Genomic DNA, 15,197 nt, shown 5'->3' on the forward strand with positions numbered 1-15,197 from the left:
AACCGTAATCACCAAGGTCGTTAAATGATTTAACATGATGACGACATGGTAATTTTTAATTTCATCATATAACTTAACATGTCAATATTTGGGATCAGAAATGAAGTTTTCAAATTTTAAAGGACATTTTAACAATTTTAAACAGTATTTTTTGACAAAAAAAAATATTAACGTAGAGACAGTTAAATTTACCCATTTTCTATCCAATGTGACAGTTTATGAAACTTCATCAACAATGCTTCATTATAAATTTATAATTATAATTTCTTTGTCAGCACAAATTGTCAAGATGGCAGTTTATAATTTCTTTGTCAGCACATATTTTATAACAAAGCATCTATCTTCATCAATTCACAACAAAGCAACTAATTTTATAATTTCTTGGTCAGCACATAATGTCAAGATGACAGTTTATGAAACTTCATTATATATTATACAGTACATCAACAATACCTGTTTGTAGTCAGTCCATGTTTCACATGAGAAGGTTTGAGCCATCTTTGAGTTCTATCTATTGTTGTCTGGAGAACATATGCTTGTCGAGATATCTTAGATAAAACCAAATAGTCGTATGGACAACCGAAGATTTTGGTTAAAAGTGCAAAACATTCTTAAATAAATTATGCTTAAAGTCCTCAGTCTGCTGACTTGGATTATCAGTCACCATATCCCAGCTTTCTAAAGTTAATGGCAATGTAGAAATCCTTCAAATCTAACATTTCAAAGTTGATATTTCATCTGACACTCTAATTCATCACTTCTGTTAAATATAATCGATATCAAGATGCCTCGTCTGTTTCCTCTATAATTGCATTTTTTTTCCCTCTTTGCCAACAAGATTCCAGCTGCATACAACTCAATGGAGGAAGAAGATTCGTGTAGCTAATTCCAAATAGTTGTGCCAAATAGGATGCGACTTGGTGATGATGACGACAATGAACAGGGCTTCAACTATGAGGAGATTCGAGTAAATTATTGCTTCTGTTAGATACAATCATCGTTGACAGTTTTGACACTGCTCATACGGTCAATAAATGAGAGGATCTCCTCATCCAAGTCTATCTGATCTTGTCCCATCATTCTAAGAATATCTGGGACAACTTGACCAGCTCTTATATGGGTTCTCAGAAACAACTTATACAAGGGCAAAGTTGTTAGGCCCAAACCTCGAAGAACCTTAAAGAGCCACTTTGACTCATCAACATTGCCATTTTCCTCAAAATACTCAGCAATGGACATCACGATGGCTACTGGAGGCCTCCATTGACAACCTTTCAACAAAGAAAAACCTTTCTTCATAGCCTCCACAGCTCGATCCATCTGCCTGGTTTTGACCCAACCCTCCATGAGAATCTCCCATGTCTTGTAATTTGGGCGTCCGCCTTTCTCCAATGTATGAAGATGCAATGACTCGGCTTTGTCCATCCATCCATTCCTCATGTAAGCTCCTAGAAGAACATTGGAAACCCTTATATCATAGTTTCTGCACTGTGATTCCCAAGTTTGAAACATTTTTTCTGCTGCTTTTATGTCGCCAACTTTCACCAAGCAAAGAATAACAGTCATGTAGTCTGTGCAAGTTATTCTACCGGGCACCTTTTCACTGGTCTGCCACATCCTCAGGATCCCATCCTTGTTATTCAGAGAAGCATAAATTGTCATGATAAAATAATAACCGAGGCGCTTCCTCGTAGAAAGCATCTCTTCAGCAAGAGCAAGGGCATCATGTGCCTTCTTGTGATTTCCAGCATTTGTGTATATATTTGCCAAAGTACAGTATGTGCTCCAACCAACCTCAACATTCTTGTCATTTGTCATCTCCATAAGCATCCTCTCTGCTGACATGATGCCATATAACATACCACATGCATTCATCCAAAGGTTATATGAAAGTACATTAAGAGGGATTTTAGACCGTTTCATATACTGAATTACTTTAATTACGGATTGAATCTGGCCTGTGGCCATGTACAGCTTCATCATCTCATTAAAAGGGTGAGGATCCACAACCAACCCAGAGTTCTGCAGCATATACATCAGGGCTTCTGATTTTTGCAAGTCTTTTGCCTTTACATAAGAATGGAGAAGAGGAAAAGCTGCAGCCCTCTTTGAAGCACTGCTGGATAATTTCTGAAAGTAGGTCTCAGCTTCAGCTATGGTGTAGACTTTTGTTAATAGGTCAAGTTTGGCACCATGATCTGATGGTGATAATTGGAAACAACCATTGGACTCCATCCATGTTAAAATCTGCATGAAGATGGCGCAGAGAGATTTAGGAAGATACACTTCCTGTTAGTTCAACAATAAACGGCATAAAATCTTCTGCAAAACTCAATTTCAAAGAATATAAAACAAGAAATACTATGTTGAGAAATTGCATATAGATTATAAAATTGTGGGTAATTGCAAACAAGAAATGGATTTGTTCATTGATGGTATTATCACTACATTCCATAGTAAGCAAGCAAGAAAATAATGCACTTTGGCTTACAGCAGAATATGGGATAATCATTATAAAGCAGTAAAATTCAACAGAAATGAAATATCATATTTGAAAGGATAATATAGAAGGCGAACTAACAGCAATCTTGGAAGTGTGAAAGTTTAGTATTCTTTTAAGTGAAAGCATCACGTTGCATTCTCAAATTACTGAATATGCCATTGTCAAGAGTCGCTCGTAAGTTCATAATCCTTCTGAAGCATTAGCTCATGGAATTTCTCTGCTTTGTCACTCAAGCCAGTCTTTTTTAATGCCTCGAACAGTCTATTGCAATCAGAGATGTGAAACTCCTGGCCCTTGGATTTCTTCCATTCATCAATAACTTCTCCAGCTTCCTTAAACTGTTCAACCATGAGATAGGAACTAATAACACATATATAATTTCTACTTGTCATTTTCTGTTTAGTCATTTTCATAGACTTCCAAATGTCATTTAACATTTGTATGTTGCCTAGACCAACATGTAAAATAATTAGAAAGTCGTAAGTGATCCACTCGCGCTGGCTAATCTGTTTGTCGACTTCCGAAAGAGAAGATTGTGAACTCTCAAGTTGACCAGCAGCAAGATAGATATCTGTCAGTCTCATGTATGCAATCCATTGTTTGTCAGATCTTGGATCCTGAGCCATCTCATCAAGAATCCTTCTTACAGAAATGATGTCAAGAGAAGCAGCACAAGAACTTATCCATAGGTTATAGGTGAAAAGATCAGGTGAAACTTTTTGCCTTTTTAGTTCATCAACAACAACTGTAACTTTATCCAGTTGACCAACTGAGATATACAATGTCATCATTTCATTATAAGGAAATACACTCGAAGAGATATTCAATTCCTTGATTCTATCAAAAAGGTTCTCAGCTTTTTCTATCTGTTTTTTTGCAGCATATGAATGCAGGAGAGCAGTGCATGCTTCATATGACTTAGCACTTGAGGGTAACCCTTCAAAGAACTCTTCAGCAGCAATGAGACCAAAAACCTTTGTAAGCAAATCAATGCGTGTTGCATAGTCTTTATCCGATAACTCAAACTCCTGATGAACTTTCATCCACTCTGATATCTGCAAGTGCATAATGATTACAAGAAGAATGAAGAAACACCATACAGATACCCATCATAAAGCTCAATTGCACCATGTCATCAGTACAGATAGGCTGCAAATCAACTGAATATTAATACTAAGTAGGATTCACATGATGATAGGATTTTTATCAATCCATATTAATATAAGAAGAAAAAAAGGTGCCCCTATATGTACAAATTCTACCAAATATTTTATTGTCTGTCTCACAATTTTTAGCTTTAAGTTTGGCTCCTTAATCTTAATGCACGTTTGTGCTATGGAAAGAAGAATCTGGGTGTGAAACATTTCCTGGCAACTTCAGATGACCTAGAAGATCTACCATGCCAACAAACTTTAATTGAGAAGGAGCGAAGGTAACTCCCCGATGAAATCTAGAAAATTTCCTTTTCTTACCAGTTCATAAAACAAAGAAGTCCATTAAATTTTACAGTAGCATACCCCTTGATGAGGCACTGATGACAAATAAAATGCTCAGCACTCTTTTGCAGAAAAATACAGTATGTGCTTATCATTTTTGACATTGATAATTGCTTTGTCAACCATGACAATTAGCGATTTCAGTTATATGTATAGAGAAATGTCATGTAAGACAAAATGTGCATAAGAGTTCTCTAGTCAATTTAGAATAGTAGTCTTTCAATGCAGCAACCATCTACCTGTTCCTTATTTGTCAGAATAAGAAAAACAATATTTAATAAAAATGAGTTCAAAATCAACCACACAAATAGTCCACTACTTCAAAAACTGCCAAACCAATATCAAGCTTCTTGCTCCTAGAATAAGATGAAACACTGACGAATTGGAATTGAGAGTCTCCATTTATGTAGGCTATTAAAAACAACACAAGTAGCTTTCTGTGAAGGACTAAGCTCATTAATAGGTTGATAACAAAGGAAATAATTGTATTTTGGTTTCAAATCTCAACTTGACATCATAATTTGGTTTAAAAATGGAAATTGAACACTGCTATAAGCAAACTAATCGGAGCTTTGTAACTTAGATTAAGAAATAGATTTTCATCAAATTATGGAAATCGGGGTGAACAAAAAATTGCTGACTGTGCTAATAAAACAATTATGGAGATTCCAAATTTTCCTGATGCATGATAATCTTCTAAAGGTACTTATTGTTTTCACATTCCATAAAATAAATAAACATGAATAAAATTAGTAAAGAAAAAACCATTAACTTAATGACGTTATTCAATGCCAATGCTTCATCCTTATGATTAACAAATTCATGCCAAATACATTAACATAATTTTTTTCAAAGAAAACTTTATCCATGGTATGAATTTCAAAAACTCAGCCATGAATTCAGTCCGAACTCCAGTAAGAATCTGATTTCCCATATTATTAATCCATACAATACTGAACAACCCATACATAATGCAGGGACAATCTAGGTTATGGTTGTATCCTCTAAGATTAACTTGGATTAAGCATTTTCAGACAAAGTGTTTTCATGCATATCAAGCAAACACATTAGTTTTCACACAGGGTCAATGAAGTATCAGAGTGAACATAATACAAGGATCACGCTTAGACATAGAAGTTAAATTCTGCATATTGATTTTGATTTAAGAAAATACCTTCAGTAAAACACAACAGAAGGGAAAAAATGATAAGATGCCACATGGTAAAAAAAATAATGGAAATTGGTTTCCCATCAAAGAATGACACAGCATCAATTGTAATGCTACCCTTTTCATTTTAGAAACCCATACTATCTCTTCTCTGTAATACTCTCTGTATATTGAGTTAAACATTGAACTGAAGCATAATTTACACAAGCAAGATATTATGATCAATAGGGAAGGAATCGATGAGATCAAGAGAAAATAAGAATATTTTCTATTAATTAACCATCCCTCGAACTTAACGTCCATATATGAAGCTTGCAACACTCTCGATCAAAAACAGATGGCTATATGACTCAAATGATGAGACTCATATCTGCCAAAATGCTAAATGTAATGGCCAACTAGGGACAAAAAATGATTTGCACACTCAACTGGAAAGACTTATCTAAGAATCTCCACCGATGTATATGATTGTCAATCCTTGGATTGGCTAGACTACCTTGCCCAAATGACAATGTGCGCAAATTATCACACTGACAGAGGTTTGGGATGGCAAAAAAAAAAGTTACAAAAAGTGGTGCATGCACTGAGTACTAAACCAAGGATCATTTTTGGTTGAATGAAAGAGCGTCATTTTGTCATAGAAATTAAGGCAAGCAAATGAATCCAATGATCACTGCAGGGATATGAGAGGCAAACAGAGAGCAAACTTTAGTCATGGATTTCAAAGCCGGTGATATGAGGAAAGGATAAGGGAAACCATGATTAACACCATATGTGGACCATCGACTAGAACAATTGGAATTGGAAAACCATAACATCGAGAGGAATTGCATTAATATTGGACTAAGTCCTATTTGATACAAGTGATTAAGTAACAATGACGACAACAAAGACAACTAGTGCATAATCATGACGATTATAGAAAATCTAAAGGAATAAGGGAGAATCGAGTAGGACATTCGGATGGCAATCCTTTTTTTTTTTTTTCCTTTTAACGACACTACAGCATCATATCGAAATGCTATCCTTCCATAGTTAAAATTCCGACTTTTGAAGAAAGTTGAGAAATGAGTGGAGAAAATAAATTGAAGTGAAATTGTACCTCCAAGGCATGCTTAAAGCGCTTCGATTTCCTTAGGTCCTTAGTGATCTCCCGGAGCTCCGATGCCGTCACCGTGCGCCCCTCACCGACCCATCTATCGAGTGCGTCCATCGCGCTCCGCTTAGGAAGCCGGAGTCGGAAGATCCGGCTACGTAGGTCGTCTACCAGGGCAGCGGGCTCCTCTTCGACAGCCAAACCTTGGCTGTTCGCGAGACCCGAGGACAAGGGCCGAGAGGGTTGGCGCAAGGAGAGAGGAAAGGCCCGGAGGATGGTAACGCTAGGGTTTCTGGGTCGCGCTTGTCGGAGTAGATCGGCGAATAGGGAGGCGGCCGCCATTTTCTGATCGAGCTCACAAGGCGCGGCTGCGGCGTGGTGATGAGGAGGGCATCGGAATTGGGAACCGGCTTTAAGTTGACTCCTGGTCGAGTCAGGATCCGTCTGGCCCGATCCAGTTTTTAATATTGACTTTTGGGCTCCTTAATTTTTTTTATTTTTTATTATAACAATATCCTAGCTTTGAAATGAAATAAAATAATATTTTAGTTATATTTAAAAAAATATTCGTATTTAATGCCTTTATAATAACTTTGATAAAAATTGTTATATCATAATTATAATAGTAATTTTATTCAAAGTTATTATATATTATAGAGTTTAATAAAGTTAATATAAGTGTAGAAGTTTTGAAGAAAATTATTACATTAATATTGAAATGAATTTGATTAAATTTAAATGATTTTAATTAAATTAAATATATATATATATAACTCTATACGTAACAATTTTGATTAAATATGAATAATTTTATTTTATGTTATACAATTTGAGTCATAGATATTGAAATAAGAGTATTTTATGATGCAAAATAATATGAAGTATTATTTTGATATATTTTTAAAATAATTAAGGCACCTTTTAACCAGTTGACCATATAAAAATAAGTAGAATTTTGTTCTTTATAGGTAATTTTTAAAATTTGTTGACTTTAATAAATTTATTTAAAAAAATCGCTATTAAAATTTGTAATACGTCGACAAATGATCTCAAAGTGATACTTATAGTCTACAGTATAATAATTTTTTTTAATCATTTTGACATTAAAAAAATTTAAAAGGCGCCTTAAAAAAAATTTAAAATATAAAATAAAAATTACTCTAAATTTTGAATTAAAAACTAAGCTATCACACATCCAAATCTACCGACTCATTCTAATTTTACTATTCCTAAGGATGTGTTTCGTTTAGAATTATCATTGATAATTTTGATTATCCCTTTAGGATATGTTAATGATTCAAATTATCATATCTTGATTATGTGATTACTATATTTGATTTAAATTATCATATATAACCTTAGTTATGTAATTATCATGTAATCACATAATCAATTATGGGGAATAAAATATATTCAATGTAAATAATACAACAAAAATTTATTTATTTGAATATTTTAATGAAAACTTAGTTTAAAATTTACTATATTATCCTCGGTTACAAAACTAAACATAATAATAATAATAATAATAATATTATTATTATTATTATTATTATTTAAATTCTACGTTATTTTTTCTTTTTCTTTTTTACGTTTTTCTTTATTTTTATGCATATTTTTTTATATTTTTTAATTTTTTGTTTTTTTACGTTTTTTATTTTTTACTTTTTTATTATTTTATGTTTTTTATATATATTTTTTTATTTTTTACATTTTTTTAAAATTTTTTATATTTTTTTAACATATTTTTCATTTTTTTTCATACTTTTTTCTTATTCAAGAGTATTTTAGATTTTAAAACAAATCATTAACTCCGGAATAAAGAAAAAACTTAATTTTTCAAAATTTTCTTATATATCCATTTTGGTGACATATCGGGTATAGAATATTATTCGGAAATAATTAGATTACCTAAATTAAATAGGATTTTTTTTGATAATTTTAGATGAATAATTAAAATTATCAAGATTAATCCCTAATCAAATATTTTATGATTATCAACAATAATATTATTTGATTTAGATATCGATTGATTTTCAAGAATGAAGGAAGTCAGCATCATCACTAAAACGTCAGCAAAAACGGAATCTCATTACTTTAATTGGTCGCATTGGGGTTTGTTTCCCCGAGATTAAGAAAGAAATTTTTCTAAAATTATCCGCGACCGTCTAAGCAAGGAAGGAGCGGAGGCGAGTAGGGGCAGACTAAGGGGACGAACTCCTCCTCCACTCCACCCTTCGCCTCCAGTTTCACCATCGACATATCCTACCTCTATTGCTCCTCTTCCCTCGTTTGCTCTTTCGCCTCGGGTGTCGGTGGCCTCTTTAAGCTCCCTGCTTCTGCCACCAGGGGCTTCGCTTTCCCCTAGTTCTCCATCACTCCAAGACCTCCTCGCGCTCTTCCCCTCTTCGTCCCCATCTCTATCGCCTCTCCCAAACCCGTTCTCAGCGAGGATACTTTCAGGGGCTTTCGTGGCCTCCTTGAGTCTCCGCTCAATGAGAGTGACGAGGATGAGGAATACGTCTCTAACTCCTACAACTCCGAGGAGGGCGAAGAGGGAGAAGAGGGCTCCGTTGCCGGCATGGACTAGGATGAGCTCGTCATTGCCAGATTAGGCCTGTGTCTGTCATAGCAACTAGTTAGTACTCTCGAGAAGTAAGGGGTTACCACTTGTTCCTCAACCTCGACCACCAGTCTCGCATGCCTACAGATGACGTGACTGTAATAACAAAAGGAAAACATGATGATATGTCCCTGTGGTCCGACTTGCTTTTCCTCAGTTGAATTATAATTTGTCCTTTTTTTTAGTTGGAAATTTTAAATTACTATTGTAATTCTTTTCTAATCAAGTTTTAGATTACTCTGTCTTAGACATGGAAGGGGAAGATGAGGGATATCCATGGTGCATCTGCTAATTTATTTTACTTAAATATTATTAATTTAATTTATTTAAAAATAAATTAATCAAATATTAAATTTATTTACTTGGAAAAGTATTTGATATTGGATCAAGGATATATAGTAAATGTTAAATTAAGTTATTACATTAGTTAGGATTGAATCAAGTAGATTATATTATATTATATTTCCTATAATTTTAGTTATGTGGCATATTTTGAAATTTTCTTTTAAAATTTATCCTCCCATATTTATAATTTGAGACCAAAATACCCATAAGAATTTATTAAATGACAATTAGCTTACTTATTCCTAGGGCTATAAATGAACCAAGAGTCTGTAAACAAGATTGATGTCCGGCTTGGTAAGAGTTTGTTTTATGTTCGTTTAATATACATAAAATTAATTAAACAAACAAGCTTGAATAGCTCGTTAAGCTAAACAAACAAGCTTGAACACATATGTGTTCAGCTCGTTAACGTTCGTGAACAACGTTCATGAACAATATTCACGAACCATATTCATTAATAAAACTTTTTTTAATATGCTAAATAAATAATAAAATAAAATAAAATAAATAAATAAATTTAAATTATCAAACTCAATAATCAATCAAACAACTAAAAGTTTCAAACAATTAAACAAGCTTGAATTGAGAGTTTGATAACATCTAAATGAACCAAGCTCGAACCAAACTCAAGCCCAGCTTGAATTGAGAACTTGATAACATTTAAACGAACCAAGCTCAAGCCAAGTTTCAAACAATCTCAAACTCATAAAAAATAAATCAAGTCAAGCTTGAACACTCATTTCAAAAGTTTGGTTCATTTTAAGCTCGGCTCGGCTCGGCTTGGTTACCTTGTCAAACAAGCTTGAACACCCCAAAGCTCGACTCGGCTCGGCCCTACTTATTCCCAACATTGCTCTCCGATTCACGGAGTCACGATCGTGGAGCATCGAACTCGCGAAACCTTAGCAGAGACGTCGTCATCCGGTGAAACCTACTCCGACATTCGAAGGCGTTCGAAGGTGTCCCGACTCCGCGAAGAACCCTAGCGGCGTTCCACTTGTGAAGGCGCGACTTTCCCGACTCGCGATCGCGAAGAACCCTAGTGGCATTCTTCACAAGTATATATTTGATTAACAACAAGATTTCGAAATTTTTTTGTCTGGTTGGTTGTCGTGGAACCCGACGTTGACCTGTTTTTTTTCCCCATGAAAGACCATGTTTTTAAACTGAGCATTTCTCTTTGTTTTCTTCATTGGATATCTCCGATGAATTTATGTTTGGACTTGTTTGTTTTAGCATTGTCTTGATGCCCTTTTGCCCTTTGGTTTTAGGTCCTGTTTAGTTCTTGCTAATTTGATATTTTTTTACCAACTATCTTGTGATTCAGGAATAATGCTAAATCTTGCAACTTGTAAGTTGAACCTACAAATTCTGTTTCAACTGCTCCTTAGGCAATTCAGTTCCAAGTTCAAGAATTACTAATTCTATTCCGGTGTTTTCTTATTTCAACAACCCCTAGTTAGATGCCTTTATACCAGCCTCCTTAGCAGTAATATGGATTTCTACACCAACAATTCAATAGATAAAAGATCAAACTGAATCCTACATAAATCCAACAAATCCTTCCTTTAAGCTTCTCTTAGGTTTTTTATTGTCAGCTGATCATTCTGATTTTTTTTTTTTACAATCTAGAGATTTATTACCAACTCTCGTGTTTGCATATGCTATTTTTTTTTTCCAACCATGGATTTTAGTCGTTTTGTTGTACTCAGTTTCAGTTTTGAGAGATCTGGAGTGCAATGGATTTTAATCGTTTTGTTAATGCATCATTACAAATTTACCTGCAGCACATGCGAACTTGCGTAAGTTCATCACACGTGAAGAATATATGAAGTTTTGGGAAATAATTATAATAGTATACATTAGTTTATGTAAATTTAATGTTTTTTTTAATAATATAAGTGATCCTGTCCGAGCGCTGAGTCGACGGATACTGGGGACATGGCGCTCTCCGCTGTCTTCGACGGGTGGTGTGGATCTCCGACGAACCTGCAAAGAAGTCGAGCCGGGAGGGGTTTCCCGGCGACGACCCTCCGACGCTCAAGTCAGGCAACGAGAAATGAGAGAGGCAGCATAATTATGGCTACAGTGAGGATTGCGCGTACCTTCGTCGACGTCTGGGGGTCCTTATATAGGACTCCGGGGAGACGCGGGCACGCTTCTCAACGCGTGCATGCTTCCCCAAACATACCTTAACGAGCCCATGTCAGAAAAGTACCCCTGACGTCATTCCGCAATCGTCCGAGCATATCCCGGATGTGATGGTGCAAGCTTCCACCGTATTATCCTGTGTACGGCTCGACTGCCAATCCTGCTGCCTGTTGGCGGCAGACGTCTCGAGGATAATGTTATCCCCCGTCTCCTTTGTCCTCTTGCGCCTCCTGTCTATTCCAGGGCCGAGCTGTTCGGCCGCTCGGCAGGCATATCACTTCTGTCCCGGTTGTAGGTATCGATCCGACTGGGAGGACTCCCGATCGTATGCTCGGATGAGCTTGCTTCTGCCTGTCTTTGTTGCCTTATGCCCCGGCCGGACGGACAACCCGCTCGGCCCTGAAACCTTTCTACCTTGAGCATCGGAAACCCGAACCCTAGTCGGGTTGTCTTTCATTCGGCTCGGGGGATTCCCGGCCGTATGCTCGGATGAGATTTCTCCTGCCTGTCTTTATTGCCTTGTGCCACGGCCGGACGGACAGCCCGCTCGGCCCTGAAACCTTTCTACCTTGAGCATCGGAAACCCGACACCTAGTCGGGTTGTCTTTCATTCGGCTCGGGGGATTCCCGGTGTAACGACCCGCCTTCTACTGACTAGGCTGTGAGATCGATCGCTACATTATGCTGTGCTAAATTACTATTACGGAAATCTGGATTGATTAAAATTTTACTAAACTGATTACTGTAAAATCTGAACTTAATATTCTAGGTGTACCTAGGAGTTGTACACATGCTAGGGAAGATAATCTATGCCTCTCGGATGTCCTGCTAGCTGTAATCAGGCATTTCAATCGATCCATGAATCGATTGGGCTGTCGGATCGATCAGTGATCGATCCAGCTTGATACCGGCACGGAGAGAAACTCTGGATCGATCGGCTGACCGATCCATACGCTACATTGCTTCTGTATGCGGCTGGATCGGTCTACCGACCGATCAAGGAGTACACTGATCGGTCGGCTGACCGATCTAGTGGCTCACTGATCGGTCGGCTGACCGATCAGTGAGCTTCTGTACTCACCGATCCAGTGGCACAACCCAATTCTGATCGATCTGTAGATCGATCTGGGTTTCTGATTTCGAACCAAAACCCCTGATTTCAGTACTATTTCGTGCCTCAATCACATTACATGTTCTAAGATGGCTAGGAAACACTCTAACAACCACAACTAACATTCTAACATCATAAAGAACAATGTTCTAAGCATAATAGAGTGCATGGTTAACTAATTCATAGCGATCAACATACTAAAGTGCAAATTGCTAAAATACTAAAAAGTACTAATGTTTAAACAAATCTTGCTAGAGTTCCCTAAGATCTTCTTTCCAAGTTCCTGCCCACACACATCTTCGTAGCATTGTCCTCCAGCCTCCGCTAGTCCATCTTTCCTTTACCTTTATCTGCAGTATAAGGAAAAGAAAGTATCTATAAGCTTTCGCTTAGTAAGAAACCATCTACCTCACTAAAACGTGCATTCGATGCAATATGCTTTTAAAACATGTTGTTTGAAAGTGCACTGATTAGACTGAAACATGGCATGTTATCATACATAGAAATAAAAGCTAGTCATGGCATACTATCATCTAAACATGTGTAATAAAAGCTGAACATGAACACTAAAGCATAGCATACAAAGCTAACCATAACTATCATGTGTAACAACAAGGAAAACTGAGCTGAACATGAATTAAACTAGTCTGGAACTGAATTCAAACTCAACTAACATAACTGATCTTTGTGAGTTTTGAAAAATTATAATATAATAGATTAAAATACATAATCATACTGCTAATGGGCCCGACAACTGTACATGCTATGCGCGCATCCTCAACTAAACCCGGGGTTGCAAATCCCGAATTTAGCAAGGTTTACTAGGTTATCTAAACCTAGGGACCGACTATGGGAGCCCAGCCCAATGGATATCTAATCCTGTACAGTGCCACTACTGAAAATAAAATACTGAATCATAGCTAATTAATTTACCTTGCTTCTACTAGGTTATCTGAACCTAGAGGCGACTGTGGGTGCCCACCCATTGGACCGTAGTCCCATATATGCTGTGGCAAGGCTAACTAAACTATTTAAATGCTTCTATTGCATTTACTGAGCTATTAAAATGCCTAAGTTGCATTTTTCTGTGCTAAATAATTTAATCGAACACTTAGTATGCACTAATTCGCATCCTTGTGCCGAAAGTCTACATATTACTAAACTAAAATATGGAATTCACACGGAAGCTACTTATACTGCAGGTGAGGGGTTTCTTACCTCGTACGCTAATATTCTTACAACTCTATTCGCTAGAATTCCGGTGGAGACGATCCTTTCGACAATCTCCTCGCTCCAACGCGTTCTTCTCGCGGAGGGGAACGTTCTTGTGCTGGAATCGCTGCCGGAAGGTGCTCTTAGGGCCATAGGGAGAGAACCCTAGGGTTGGCGCCGAGAGGAAGAAGGAGAAGGAGAGGGGGCGGCGTGTAAGGTGAGGTCTCGGTGGAGAATTCCCGAACCAAAGAAATAAACCAAACCCACTCAAGTTTTCTATTTATTTTAAGTGGGTATTTCGGCCAATCTTAAACTTAAATATAAATGTTTCCCTTTCCTTTCAGCACGGCCCTGCTGGGTTCAACTGGTTACTAGAATTACCCGTAAACCATAGGTCTCGGGTTCAATTCCCGTTTAGGCCGTTTTCGTTTTCTATTTATTTTTGCTACTTCCGCTACTCTAAAAATTCTATAAAAATATCCTAAGATTCCAGAAAAATCATAGAATATTTCTAAAATAGTTTTTAGAATTTTCGGGCGTTACAATCCCCCATACCTTATAAAAAGTTCGTCCTCAAACTTAGAATAACTCTGGGTACTTCTGTCTCATGATGGCCTCTGTCTCCCAAGTTACCTCTTCTGCTATGTGACTGTGCCAAATAATTTTGACTAATGGTACTTTCTTGTTCCGTAATTTCTTAACTGCTCGGTCTATTATCTGAATAGGCCGACTGTCATAGCTGAGGTCTTCGCGGATCTGTACCGACTAGGGCTCAATCACCTGGGTGGCATCTGGGATATGCTTCTTCAGCATAGAGACATGAAATACATTGTGGACAGCTGCCATTTCCTGGGGTAGCTCTAGCTCATATGCTACCTTGCTCACTCTTCTGCTGATAAGGTATGGTCCCACATATCGGGGACTTAGCTTGCCCTTCTTTCCAAAACGCATTACTCCCTTCATGGGAGCTACTCTAAGGAACACTGAATCCCCAACTGAGAACTCTAAAGGTCTGCGCCGGGTATCAGCATAGCTTTTCTGGCGGCTCTGAGCTGTCTCTATCCTCTGGCGGATCTGCTGTATAGCTGCTGTGGTATCTGCCACTAGATCTGTCTGAAGTTCTAGCTCTTTCTGTTCACCACTCTCATACCAGCAGATCGGAGATCTACACCTCCACCCATAGAGAGCCTCATAAGGTGTCATACCGATAGTGGCCTGATAGCTGTTGTTGTATGTAAATTCTGCTAAACTCAGATATTTGCACCAACTTCCTCTGAAATCTAGGGCACATGCACGGAGCATATCTTCGAGTACCTGATTTACTCGCTCCGTCTGACCATCTGTCTGAGGATGGAAGGCTGTGCTGAGTTTTAACTTCGTGCCCAAAGCTGACTGTACACACTCCCAGAAGTGTGATGTGAACCTACTGTTTCTGTCTGAAATAATGGTTCGTGGGACTCCATGTAGTCTAACGATCTCCTTGAAATACAAC

At 37.2% G+C, this 15,197-nt stretch overlaps 1 protein-coding gene across 3 annotated transcripts; it reads right to left on the bottom strand.

The window, feature by feature from the left end:
• Nucleotides 1-348: 348 nt before the first annotated feature.
• Nucleotides 349-6,692, bottom strand: LOC121992555 (pentatricopeptide repeat-containing protein At5g27460-like). Of its 3 annotated transcripts, XR_006114948.1 has the most exons (3): nucleotides 6,270-6,692; nucleotides 2,582-3,558; nucleotides 2,107-2,247 (listed from the first exon to the last, which is right to left on the bottom strand). XR_006114948.1 is itself a non-coding variant. In XM_042547017.1 (2 exons), the coding sequence occupies exons 1-2, from the start codon at nucleotides 6,603-6,605 to the stop codon at nucleotides 985-987; spliced, it is 1,599 nt and encodes a 532-aa protein (XP_042402951.1). In that variant the 5' UTR covers nucleotides 6,606-6,692; the 3' UTR covers nucleotides 349-984. The 3 variants fall into 3 exon arrangements, 2 of the variants coding, with proteins under 2 accessions (XP_042402951.1, XP_042402952.1); XM_042547017.1 differs by lacking the exon at nucleotides 2,582-3,558 and having other exon boundaries at nucleotides 349-2,247; XM_042547018.1 differs by lacking the exon at nucleotides 6,270-6,692 and having other exon boundaries at nucleotides 349-2,247; nucleotides 2,582-2,775.
• Nucleotides 6,693-15,197: the final 8,505 nt, after the last annotated feature.

Source organism: Zingiber officinale, chromosome 6B (genome assembly GCF_018446385.1).
Source record: "Zingiber officinale cultivar Zhangliang chromosome 6B, Zo_v1.1, whole genome shotgun sequence".
Classification (NCBI taxonomy): Eukaryota; Viridiplantae; Streptophyta; class Magnoliopsida; order Zingiberales; family Zingiberaceae; genus Zingiber; species Zingiber officinale.

Bases quoted from the DNA above. Each gene is read 5' to 3' on its own strand.
- LOC121992555 (XM_042547017.1), bottom strand. From the start codon at position 6,605: ATGGCGGCCGCCTCCCTATTCGCCGATCTACTCCGACAAGCGCGACCC. The intron at 2,248-6,269 runs GTACAATTTCAC...ATCTTCATGCAG, and splicing joins GCTTTAAGCATGCCTTGGAG to ATTTTAACATGGATGGAGTC.